The sequence below is a fragment of the Brachionichthys hirsutus genome, unplaced genomic scaffold, assembly GCF_040956055.1.
Source record: "Brachionichthys hirsutus isolate HB-005 unplaced genomic scaffold, CSIRO-AGI_Bhir_v1 contig_761, whole genome shotgun sequence".
Taxonomy (NCBI): Eukaryota; Metazoa; Chordata; class Actinopteri; order Lophiiformes; family Brachionichthyidae; genus Brachionichthys; species Brachionichthys hirsutus.
This window is the reverse complement of record NW_027180361.1, coordinates 320,719-333,885: the sequence shown is the minus strand read 5'-3', so window position 1 is coordinate 333,885 and position 13,167 is coordinate 320,719. Positions and strand designations below refer to the sequence as shown.

The 13,167-nt window shown below is 40.6% G+C and overlaps 2 protein-coding genes across 2 annotated transcripts; one reads left to right on the top strand and one right to left on the bottom strand.

Annotated features, from left to right (window-relative positions):
- Positions 1–7: 7 nt before the first annotated feature.
- LOC137914052 (SH3 domain-containing kinase-binding protein 1-like) lies at positions 8–8,603 on the top strand (the record flags this gene model as incomplete). The annotated part of the gene is made up of 16 exons (XM_068757672.1): positions 8–109; positions 202–259; positions 672–781; positions 1,112–1,202; positions 1,291–1,352; positions 1,433–1,472; positions 1,766–1,854; positions 2,176–2,277; positions 2,503–2,554; positions 3,757–3,807; positions 3,902–4,019; positions 4,851–5,016; positions 5,737–5,817; positions 5,909–6,102; positions 7,393–7,456; positions 7,555–8,603. Coding segments are annotated over 16 exons (1,413 nt in total), but the record flags the coding sequence as incomplete, so codon positions are not given.
- Positions 8,604–11,198: 2,595 nt separating this feature from the next.
- Positions 11,199–12,660, bottom strand: LOC137914053 (protein eva-1 homolog B-like). Its single transcript, XM_068757673.1, has 2 exons — positions 12,591–12,660; positions 11,199–12,484 (listed from the first exon to the last, which is right to left on the bottom strand). Exons 1-2 carry the CDS (start codon positions 12,655–12,657, stop codon positions 12,060–12,062), a joined length of 492 nt encoding a protein of 163 aa, XP_068613774.1. The 5' UTR covers positions 12,658–12,660; the 3' UTR covers positions 11,199–12,059.
- Positions 12,661–13,167: the final 507 nt, after the last annotated feature.

Genomic DNA, 13,167 nt, shown 5'->3' with positions numbered 1-13,167 from the left:
AATAAGACTAGGGGATGTGGTCAAAAACGTCACCAAAGCCGGCGAGGAGGGATGGCTGCTGGGTGAGCTTAGAGGAATGAGAGGAATCTTCCCTTCCAACTTCGTCAAGGTCTGTAACGCAGCACAGGTCACGGCGCTCTTTGTGTATTCATGTAAAACCGTGGGCGTTCAAACATGGCACGGCTTGCTTCATCTTTGCAGGAGGTGCCAATCTACTTGAGGGGTGACAGTAAGAGGGAACCCCGGAGCATCAGAACAAGTACAATAAGAAACTCTTTATTTACTTCAGTGACACAAGCTTAAAAAATTAAAATAAAAGAAGTGCTAATTAAAAATGTCCAAATGCCAAAAAAAAGTGTTTAAAGTCTGATGATCTTGAACATTTTTGTATTTAAAGTTGTCCGGAACTCCATTTGCAGCTAGAGACACTGCGATATTGTCAGTCAGATTATTCTGTATATTACCTTGCAATGTGAACCTTTCATCCAAGCTCAACGTAAACCATGTATTTATTGACTATGCTTATAAAAAACAACAAGTATTTAAATATGCGGCAAGTACGCTGCATGTAGCCAAGCACAACCTCCCAAAGGCCAAATGCTATTTTGCTCTCTGATGGAGAACTCTACGTCGGTCTGTCCAATGTGGCTCCTTATCCGTTGTTATTCCAGCAAAGAAGAAGAATCAGACAAGGAAATGTGAGGTGATGTTTGCCTACAACCCCAAGAATACAGATGAGCTGAAGTTGGACGTTGGAGAAACGATTGATATCGTCAGAGAGGTAGAGGATCCTCACACCCCTAAACTGTGATAGCCTAGTGTCAGTTTTACCTCCGTAATAAAAAGCATTGCTCGAAAGGTGTTGCTTTACTCCAAGTGTTGTGTTCCCTTTGTGTTTGATCATCAGCCTCATTGTTGTCCTGGTGAAGGATTAACAGTAAATGCATGTCAACTAATCTAACAGCTTTGCATTCCCAATTGATCAGAGGACTTAGACTGATTGTAACCAACATAAATAACAATGGATGCCGAATGGTGAATACAGCTTTGTCTTGGAAATGCTCCCTCACATGCTTTCCTCCGTCTCTAATCGACATTTTTTATGGAACAGATTGAAGATGGATGGTGGATGGGGATCAAAAATGGTCAAGTGGGAGCGTTTCCTTCGAATTTTGTCAAAGAAATTGTTGTTTCACCGAAAGGTTGGCAAAGTCAAAACTTGTATTTATATATTGATGCATTTTCATTTAATCTTTTTATCAATACTTTTTTTTTTTTTTTTTTTTACAGATGGCAAACACAATGAGGTCAAGGCGAGACCAAAGCTCAGTGACGCCGTTTTCATTAAGGAAGTATGCAATGCAAAAATAAAATTTCTGAAACGTATGAATTGATTGACCTTGAATTAATGTACTTGGTTATTTTCATAAAGACATCTCAAAGGCCGTCTGTCAGGATCAACGCAAAAAAAGGCAAGTTCACTGTTACGCGAATGTGTTCTCATTGCTTTAAGACCTATTTTTGCACACCGTCTAAAAACCCAAGTAGACAGGCCCGTTTATAACCAGATGCATCATCAACATGTGATAACTGGGAATTCCTGCATTGACGTGAAAGGTTTATGGGCGGGGTCAATTATGTATCACCACATGGCTCGATTAATCACCGTTCAGAGAGAACCTTCCCACAAGGACCAAGGTTTACAAATTTTATCTTTGGTTTGTCCTACAGCGTCTGTCCTCTTCCTGTCATTATGTCTCCTCAGAGTGTTGCCAAGTGCTGTTTGACTACAAAGCCAGAGCAGAGGATGAACTGGATCTGAAGAAAGGCGATGTCCTTTCGATACTGAAAAAGGTTTTTCATAATTACCCCATGATGGCATGCTTTAAAAAACGATTCCCAAAAACACCTCTGGTCACGGTTTTTGTTATCAGAAACGAGTTTCAAGACAATCGTACTGTTGATCCAGTCAGACCAGTTGCGTCGCTGGAAATTATGTGACACAGTGCACAAAATGACACTTAAAATGGTACAAGTTATGAGGCCAGAGAGAGAAACAAGGACAAACAAAACAGCCATGTCTCGCTCAACCGTAACCGTTTGGACAGAAATTTCTCCTCCAGCGGACGCCGCTATGTTTGAGCTTCTGGTTTGAATCTTTATCTCCTTGTGAAGGAAGCAGAAGATGATGGCTGGTGGGAGGGAGAGCTAAATGGACGCTGTGGTTTCTTTCCTGATAACTTCGTCATGGTGATACCGCCTATGGACAGTCTGCAAGTGAGTGGATCGTAGAACGGTCCTTGCTGGACTACACTGTCCCTTTATTCACTATGGACATAATCCACATCTGTGGGTACAGCTGGATGATATTTGTTTTACTTAGCAACTTTGCTGCCGGTATGAAGTGAGGCAGGGTTGTCTTTAACCTCCTACGTTCAGGAATTACTCCCTCTGCCTTTTTATTTGCCAACCTGTCTGAACTGTCTGCGTCTCCTCCTCTAGTCTGGGATATTGAGCCAACCACCAGCACGCAACATTGACAAGAAACCTTTAGGTAAGACGAAAGCGTGCCACATTTTTCGTTTGAATGTAGCACAGGTACGAACGCTGGGCCCTGCATTTGTTAGAATAACTGCCTCTGATACAATATAAACAAATAAATGTAGACAATGTGTGGCTTTGTGTAAAATTTTGTTAATTTCTAAGAAAAAAAAGAGTAAAAACAAAATAAAGCCAACTTATTCTGCATGTTCCTAGGTTGGAAATTAAAAGGATATTATCATCCTAATGCATGTAAAATGCTGTCCATGCAAAAAAAAAAATCAGCCTCATATTTTGTACCACTTTACAGGTACATTTATTTTAGCCCCACCCTTGCTTATTATTATTACAAAGACTGCACAGGAAGTCTCAGATTCAGATGGGGGAATGGTTAGACGGGTCATGTGACTCTGTTCTGGCATCTCGGAGGAAACCGGGTTGGGGGGGTGGAGGAGAGTTCTGTCACACAGATTTTTGCAACAAGCCCAAGAGGCAGCACTTGTACCATTGCTGCTGTGTGGATGTTTTGCTTGAGAAGGGATGGTTTCAAAATGCTTTGAACATTCGAGGTAGGCTTCCTGTGTTCTCATCTCGACTCCGAGGTTATGCAAAGTATTGTTGCTCATTTTTGAAAGCTCTGAATGAAAGCAAATTGATACTACTTCAAGTTGTTCAAATATTTAATTAGCATGGATGGGGCAGGGTGTCAAGGCAAATAAGAATGTCTTTTGCAGCATTACTCAGTCTCAAGGACAAAGTCCTCTCAGAGGATGTTTTCCTCAGCGACTGTCCCAGATGAACCTGTTGAGACCCTTGGGTGTCTGCTGTGACCTGGCACGCTCCGGTGATGCACACGACTTTGTCTTCCCATGCAACAGCTAATAAATTCAATCACAGCGGCAGCAGGAGACCGGTTTGCTTCTCCTCCATGACATTGAATGAAATTGTGCCCGCTGGGCCAAATAAATCAAAATTCATCAAGATGATCCTAAAAATAAATCTGTGGCTTTTTACGAGCCACGCTCTTGTCAGTGATTTCAGTGAAACCGGAGAAGCCACACCTGCATGCGTTGTGAACGCCAACGGATTTAGACAAGCCAGATTTCTTTTCTTTCTCTTTTTTTTAAAGCAACAACTTGATTTATATTCATGTAGGTGCAGATGATATATTCCTCCATGCTAATTTGCTAATAACGCGCTCCTTTCTTTCCTCAGTCACGACAGATGCCACGACAATGGACAAAGGTAGTCCAGGAATGACAAAAGGTAGAAACCATGACTTCTATGAGATATGGAATCATAATTATTACACATTAAAATTCGAATGACCTTATGGAGTATTGATTAACTTTCTTTGCAGATAACAAACCAGAGGTTAAAGACCTGAGAAGCAACCCCCCAACAAAAGTGAAACTACCATACATCAACAAACCCAGCCCGCCTCCCATCAAAGACAAACCCACCAAGGTTTTACCCAAGTGAGTGAAAGCATCAGTGATTATGTGTCTGAAATAATCTCCCTGCTACTTCCTGGCAGGCATTTTAAGATAATACGTTTTCCAAGTCAGGCACAATGAATAGCGATTCATGTGCAACCTTTCCAAAGCAAAAGGCCTTTAGGAAATGTCAGGAACACTCTCCCCTGCTTCGGTCGGGCACCAGCATCAGCTCCTTTAGATGTCAAATGTTTTGGTAGCCGCCACCGGTTGCCACGGTGCTCCGAAAAGAAGAATGCCAGGATGCTCAACCTTTAGCAGCTCGGTGGAAACTCTAGGATGAGTCAGATTGAGCTTAAACAGACTAAAGCAGCCCATTTCCTGCTTCCTGAGAAAAACACACAAATTAGCACACATACACACACACACACACAACAAAAACAGCCCTGTCTTGAGGACTGCTAATGGAGGAGAAACCTTTTTTCTGGAAATTGTTTCCAAGTAAATCTATTCGGGAGTACCTTTGTCGTTTTGTTAAGGATTCTTCTAGATTTTTAAAACAATTTTCCAGCTTTTAGCTCAAGGCTGATTAAATATAATCCTTTTTCAGATCTAAACATAAAATGTTACTGAAGTCGGGTTGTGATTCTGAAGAACGGATGCCAGAACAAAAATAAGGAAAGAAACTTCAGGACTGCAGCCATGCTCTGCACCTGCACTCATTTTATTCACTCAGAAACTGGAAACCACATTCCCATCGTTTTTTCCTTTTTCTTTGGAGAACGTTAACTTCAGCGTGGGAACTAGATATTTTGAGGCATTCAGATCTATATGGACGTAACTTTAATCTCTCAAATGGCACTTTTATCATAGAAACAATGGCGATGTGGCTCCTGTTTCCCCGAAAAAACCAGAAGAGAAAGAGGTGGACTTGTTCGACGGAGTGGATTTGCAGACCGAAAAGCTGATTCATCCTACGGCCAACAGAGCTAAGCCCCCACAGAGGAGACCACCATCAGGCCTGGTAGCAGGAGTCAATGTGAGTAACTTCTTTCCAAATCAAAGTTGTACACTTAAGAGGCCGGAGCCACTGATGACCTTTGCGTCTCGCTGTTATCCAAATACCAGCGAGGAAACGCCCTACTTTATCCTGCACTGACCTGCCGGGTGAAAGTACATTTTTGCAGTACGGCGGAGCACGAAAGTCTCTGTTTTAAACTCACCCTCATGTTTTTACACATTCTGGTGTAATAGATAAGGATAATCAAAATGAATTGTGTGAAATAAAGGACTTGAGTCATTAAAGAGACTTTCAATGTAGGGATGTAGACACAAAAAGTGAATGCGTTTATGTGTTTATTTCATGTAAAGCAGCAGTGTTAAGATGACACAGACACATTTATGTATATGAAAAGCAACATTTATATTTATCATTAAAATAAATCTTTCAGGTTTGAGTGTACTTGAGATATGATGGCGGGTTGAGAGCTGCAAGCCTTTTTATCTTTTTTTTATGGGTGTATTGGACTTTGCATTGTATTGTGCGCATATTGATAAAAAAAGGTAAGCTGCAATGGAACCACCCTGCTGTTCATTCTTTAACTCGAGAGACCATTCAGGGTTAAATCTTAATCTCTGCTGTGGGTTCCCGGAAGAACCTCCGGCAGAAAGGTTTCATCTAATGAGTTTACTGAAATGTTTTCCAGGTAGATTATGTGGACTGAATGACATGGATGAGTTCTGTTATGTGTCTTTACAGGCCCAGAGTCTCACTGACCAGGCAGAACCAGAATTAGCGCCAAAAAAGCTCCAAACTGAGAAGCTACCTGCCTTGCAAAAGGTTTGTGGCATTGACTGTTGTAGTTCCACAAGGAATCAATGTTCAAAAAGCTTGTACATTTCCTGTCACAATGTCACTTCAATTATTACAGGGTACAGAAAATCTTGTGCCACCAATTGCAAAGCCTGATCGACCCAAGACGCCGCCTCCGATTCGACCCGCACCACCCAAAGTCATTGTGGATGGAAGAACCGTGTCCCATACAGAAGAACCAACTATGGAAAGCCTGCAGGCTGAAATGAAAGAGCTGAAGATGGCTCTGGAGCTGTTACAAACACAACATGAGTGAGTAATCCATCACCTACGCCCAGGAGGTTATATTTTCAAGCTTGTTTATTACGTTTCTCAATATTTTCGTCTCGGATTTTAATGTGAAATAGGTTTAGGGGGATGCCGTCTGTGAATTCATGCAATTTGGTGCAGATCCAACCAAATTGCCAGTTCTAATAAATATAAAACTTTGACTGGTACTGGTACCAGTCATCATAATTTGTGATTTATAATTTCGGCTTCATTGTTTGACAGTAAGTGGGAGTGCTTGACCTTGGCAGAGAAGAATGTGCTCTCCTGTTTTTGTTCAAGCTCATAACGAGTGACTAATTCTGTTTATCTCAGATTCCTGCAAAGGGAATGCAAGCTATTGTGCTGTTCACCCACATTCCGAAATGAGAATAAAAATGAAATTTTACTTGGTTTTTCCTGGTAAAATAAAGGGTTAAAGAAACAATAACAACAAATAAATAGGGCACAGTCCAAATTCAGTTGTTATACTGTTTGCACACACAGGAGGGAACTACCGGTAATCAAAAGAGAACAATGCGAGCCGTGTATTAATCATAACGAGTCTGTCAAGAGAGAAAATGAATTGAAGAATGCTGGATCTTTTACTTCCCGTTCGGAGGCCTGCTTGGTGAATGCCCTTTACAGCTTTAGCTGTGGGGTTTTTTCCGGGGTGGAACTACTTTCCATATTTACTTAAGAACTTTTGGCAATTCAGAACATGTTACGTAAAAATATGACTCATTGTAAAGCACGCAGCCTTGATCCACCCTTACAGGTAATTTCCCTTTGCTTGTTAGACTTGACATTTCTCTTGCTTTTGCTGCAGCTATTGGCATGTTGCAACTTAACCTGCAATGATTGCTGCAAAAACAGAAGGTTCTGCCCATCTTTGACCTGATACGAAGTCCAACAGATTACACTCATGAAATAAAGACCAATCATTACATTTTTTGTAATGCCTTAAAAAGATTGCATGAGTCAATATAATCCCTAGGCTCTCTTAGTCTTCTTGAGATTAATTGTGATTAAAGAAATCGCTTAATCGCTTTAAAGACATGCCAATTTGAAAATCTACAATCCAAAAAAGACATTTACACGATGCATTTTTTTCACAAGTGGAGCTTTATTGGAATGAATCAAGATGAAAGTAATTTCCGTTTCATTTAATTTGTTCCACTTCAAAAGCTTTATTACGATTCCATTGACCTTCATTTATTCTTTTGTCACTATGACCTATTTAGATGTACTAGATGTCTGCTAACTCCTCTTTTCGTTCCCGTCACTTGTGATCAGGCGAGACATGCAAGAAATAAAAGAGGAATTGAGGGAGGAGAAAAACAAGCGGCTCTCACTTCAGGTCAGTGAGACAGTCTCGTGTTCATCTGTGTGTATCGACTCAAGAAAGAATACTAAATTCATTGTTACTGACCGTTTAAATATATCTTACCTATTAAGGAGGACATGCAAAGCTTGAAGATGAGGCATTAATTCCAACACGGACTGACTGGGCTTGTTCGAGGAGGCCGACTGTCTGCACTGCTCTACAGAGGCCGTCACACTGAAAACGCAAACAATACGAACAATTTTTGGACAAGGAGAACAGCCAAATATATGAGCAAGGGCTCAATGACAAAAATATATGGACATTGGATCAAGGTAATGCTGCACTGGCCCTGACAAACTTGATCCTTCGTGACCTACATCTGGCGCACTGTTAAATGTTTTTGCATGTTCATTTCTGAAAATAACAAATGTTGTTTTGTTATTTCAAGATTGTTTCTTATTGTTGTACACTTTGCTATTCCAACTGTCACTTTTATTACTGTACTTTTAAACAGTTTCACATCAACTCAGCACTCTGTAAATATAAAGAAATGCTGTGATGTGTTTTACTCAAGGCCTAAAATATACCTTTAAGCCATCTTAAATGAATAACTTATTGTTAAAGCACGATGGCAAACGACATGGGTTCCCATGTAATGCTGACCTAATGTCAATAGGGGGCGGTGTTGGATAATTCAACATGAACAAAGGTGAGCCTCAGGGAATGGTGGACTGCTGGACTTGATCTGTCACTTGAGATCTCACATTAGAAACAGAGAATGCTCCATTCAGAAGAGAGAACGTGACGGCTGATGAAAATGAACGGTGCCTTCATGGAATAAGGCTGCTGTTGGAAGACTTCAGGACTTGTGGAACATCACTCAGAAAACGTGACTCACTGAAACTACAACATAGCCGTGACTCATTGCAATGGATTTAGAGAAAAAGAAATTCCTTGCATAGAGAAAAAGAAACCTCTCCATATTTGGACTGGGTTATGTTTTTTTTTCCTTCTTCCAAATGGTAGTGAAGGTGACTCTCTAGGACGATGACTATTGCACACTGTAGAACATCTGGAAGACATCTGGAGCTGAAACACCCATGGGAACATACTATTTTAAAATGCTGTGTCAAATATGTAAGTTAAGGCACATTCACCTGCAGCTAAAGGGTGAAATGAATAAAACTAAATCAGTTGATGTTGGCATCATTCCCAATTATTTTTTTATTGCTAAAAAAAAAATCCTTACTGCAGTGACGATAACATACAGCTTGAGTGTATATTTGGAAGTGATTTAAGCAGAGCTGATGGGAGGACACACTCATCGTTAAAAAAACAAAACAAAGAAAACACCCTCAGAGTTAAAATTAGAAAACGTGGAAGACAACTTTAACGAAGAACAGAACTTTGGCTCTGTCACAGAAAGGAGCTGGACAGAAATAAACATGACCTCATGAGAAATGGCAATAAATCTCCTAAAGATTAAAAATGCTGTATTAAAATTCCCCCAGCGCCTCTGCACTGTTTATACCCTTAGATTTATAGTGTTCGTGAAATTTGAGACGCTTAGAATAAAAAGTAAAGCATTTACTATTTTAAAATGCATTTAAACGGCATGAATGTACAGCGTTTGTGATATGTACAGACTGTCTTCTACAGTAAACACACCACAAAAGACAGTCAATACAGTTTTGGACTTTGTACAGATTTGCTGTGGGCCACATTGCCATTTCAGTTCATGGTTTTCCCAAACTGGAATCCCTTTAGTTTTTTTCCCGATGTATTGTTCCACAACTGTATCGACTTAGGAGGTTGACCCGGATTGCTTCATGGTAGTCTCGACTGCTTCCTGTCAAATGAAAATGACGCCATTCAAAAGTTAAGTCACGGGTTTCCCGATAATGAAGAAGACGCCATCACCCATTCAGAAGGTTTATAGCAAAACTACTTCAAAGAGTCTGCACCATCAACATCACTGAGTTGCGGAAGCCGGTGACCACATGAGTGGCTTTTCCAAAGACCTCAACAGCGAAAATGTCGGTGAGAAACAGAACGTATCTCAATGAAAACCTTTAGCTCCGTGTTCTTTTCCCAGCACACTTTATTCCATTGGGATGACTCCAGTGGAAGTCTTTGGAAGTCCTTGGCCTACCTCAATCTCCAACTGCAGACTCCCTTCAAATAAACCAGCCTTAAAACACATGGAAGTATAGGTCTTAAATTTTGCATTTCAGATGGATGACTAGAAAGAATGTTAACATACAGAATGCATAAAAGATTCTGTATAGTTTCCCGCTTCGCCAAGAATTCATAAACCTAACTGGTAGATTATGAAAACCGCAGAAGACGGCCTCCTGCTAACGTCCAGCATAAATATTCCTCATGTGTGGGTAATTCATCAATGTCCTGTAAGTCTTCACTGGCAGCCAGGCAATATTTCAGTCCGTCAACTCATGCGCAAACAGATTTATTGTGCGAGTACAGAGTTTATATTGGCCATCGAAGCTTCTCACTGCCAGTAAGCATGCATTCAAGTCATAAAAGCAGAGTTTTGGGAGCGACAGTATTGCTCTCCCACCAAAACCACATTAAATAGAGAGCCTGACGTCACGCCAGCTATTATGTGAACTCCAGCATGTGTGGCCCAGCACTCCCCAAGACACTAAAGACAAGAGTTTAGAATGATATATGTCATTAACATAGAAGGGAAGATGAAAATTAACTCCATCAAAGCATCATAACGCACTAGTCATTAATCAGCACGAAAGCAAAATAAAAAAAAAAATGGCTGCATTGAAACATGAAGAGCAAGATAGAAACCAACAAGAACCAGCGGCATAAGAGCAGAAACTATCAGCGATAAAATAAAATAAATCAAAGACATGCAAATAAGACAGCAGTGTCAAAATAAAGACAAGCTCTGAACTTTTTCAGTTTTAAATGTAGAAACCAAGCTGATTTCGTTAGCTGTTATCTTTAATGTTGAACCCAAACACAGAAGGCCGAGTGAAGTTGTTTTAAATTCGATTTTCCAGAGCGGTCTCTTTTATTTTGAACGTTAGGTAGCTTAAGTAAACAAAGTGAAAGGTCGACATGGGTCGAAACCTGCCAGCGTTTCCTTCTTTTCTACGTCCTTGCGCCTGAAAGCCTGGAGGCTTTTTTGCAATCCAATATTTTCGGTTGAAGTCAAATCTGTCATCACGGTTTTTCACATCTTGAGGAATTTAAGATGAGATGACTTGAAACAATTGGCACGCCCAGCAGCAGCACAGGATGGCCGCATATTTCATCTTTGCTTTCCTCACCTGCATCATGTGACTAAAGCAATGATGTCACCATATAGCATATTTCATTTCTGTTTTTGAATCTAAAATGTTTTTTTGTTCAAAGTAATTTTTTGTTTATAGGACTGAAAAACATATACGTACCAAAACCAGAAATTTCAGGGTCTCAACAGAAGATAAAGGAAAGAGAAAATGTCAATTTTTTATGAATAAAATGACAACTACCAAACGTACCGTGAGCAGGTGTGGAGATTAAAAGCGCCGCCCTTACACAAAAGGTACGTTTGATTCGTGGTACGGTACAGCTGAGTTGTCTTCCTAATACTGGTAGCTTTCAGTCCTGGCTCCATTTGGAAGTTTTGTCCTTCTGTAAACTGACAGGAAATTAATTTAATTCCAAGGTATCGCGTTACATTTATGATAACAACGTATTTTTTTGTCGTGTTATTGTCGGACTCCGCCCAAGCCTTGTGAAAACATTCACTGTCCAAGGAAACTGTTTATTCAGACACGTTTATTATTAGAAAACTGTATTTCTAACCTTTTAAGACAAGTTACAGAAGACGTTGTGCAAAAATAACAAGTAAAAAAAAAATTATTCTTATTAAAAAATGCATGCTCTCTTTTTTCCTCTTGTCTCGGTTACACAGTCCTTGCCCAAAAGGTATGCGGAGAATGAGCTCTGCCGCATATTTGCATTACATCTCAACATTATCAAGAGAAACAAGAGTAAATTATTTTGCCATAATACTTTAATTCTGTTATTTCCTTTGGTGGAATTATGTTTGATAACACAGACACTGATAAGCTCATCTTTACATTATACTGAGTGTTTAATGTCTCCCTTGAAATGATTGCCCAAGCTCATCCAAGCAACAGTACTGATGAGAATGTTTCCTCAATTACATTTCAAGACAGGTTTCCCTCCAAAAGTCAAGAAGGAGATTGTCCTCCCTGCAAATATATCATCTTTGTTGGATAAAAACAGTAGATTCCTTATTTTGTCCTTGAATATGCTGCTACCTCCATCATCCTAGCTGCTGTGTGCATTTCTTTGGCATCAAATGTCATATATTTTCATGGAATTCGGCTCCCACTTTCATACCTTTTGATATGCATTATTGAGTCTTTAGAAACCTCTTGTTTTAATCTTGTGTAGTCAGTTGAAAATAATACTGCTACCTGGAAGTGCAATGTCATACAGTTCATGTCTATCACATGTGTTACATCACTACTGTCCTGTTGTCCTGTATTGAACGCGGGATCTCAAGTGTCATAGGCTTCAGGGACCAATGAGAGGTCTATGTCAGTCCTCCATAGAAGTCAGCGCCCCCCTTTAAGCCTCATTTATCTTAGTAGTAATGCACTCTTCCTAGAGTCCCCGTTCCCGTACCAAGGATATCAGGTTGTCCATTTCTCCAGATCTCCCGTATGATTCGTTCTCTCTCCTCCAATCGCTGCGCTCTCTGCAGTTCCTCAGCGGAAGTAAATACATTCACACTCAGCGTCCCGTCTGATTGGTTGGTATGATTACCAACAGGGATTTCAGTGCTGGGCAACGGAACTGTTGCATCTACATCCTCTCCGTCGTCATCTTCCTCGTCCTCGCTCTCCTCGTCCTCCACGCTGATGTCCTTAAGGTGTTTTTTCTCAGGCGTGGAAGGAGGGATGTTTGTCCGCGGCTTGCAGGAGATACGGATGACCAGGAGGCAGAGCGTCAGCACCAGTCCGAAGCACACCCCAAGGACAAAGTACAGGCCGAAGCTCTCTGGGTTTGCTGAGGAATTAACCCAAATGATTGAGCAAAATGTTCTTTCTTCGTTAGTTTTTATTCCTGACACAAATATTACGTTTTTCACTGCATGGCCTGTGTTGTGACTCACCTTTAATGTGTGCATATGCGGCTATACTGTTACTCAGGAGGTCCATTTCTTTTTTCTTCACATCCATTGTGACTTTGCGTCCTTCACACCTGAAAATCCAATATGTGACACATCACATTAAATCTGACTAATGCAACTTAGACACCATATTTTAGCTGTACATATACGTATCTGTATCTGTTCTGGATTTCCGAAACGCCTTGCTAGTGTCAATTGATCTGAGTGCCAAGTTCGCCTGGGTGTCAAACCCACTGATATAACCCTTGGGTGGGTGGTATGGGGCCTCCAAGGTGTCAAACAAAAGCTCCTCTGCATCTGACAAAAGTACCTGCAGCTGGGATCATCATAATTCATTTGCCACATGGCACGCAAATTTTGCAAGTAGCCACGAAGGATTCCTTCGTGCCTGACGGGAGTCTCAGATCAATTTGTAGAGCTGACCTTAAAAGCTGCTAACTTATTTTGCATCACTTGAACATCATGCCATTTAAACTCATTACAGTAATTTCTTGTTTCCTGTTGTTCTGATTAAATCTGCTGTTTTTTCCTTCCAGCTCACCTTCTCGATTCATAACGC

What these genes read in the sequence shown, in the direction of transcription:
- LOC137914053 (XM_068757673.1), bottom strand. Translation starts at nt 12,657, where the DNA reads ATGGATGTGAAGAAAAAAGAAATGGACCTCCTGAGTAACAGTATAGCC. An exon ending in CGCATATGCACACATTAAAG is followed by an intron (nt 12,485 to 12,590) that starts GTGAGTCACAAC and finishes TTAATTCCTCAG; the next exon opens with CAAACCCAGAGAGCTTCGGC.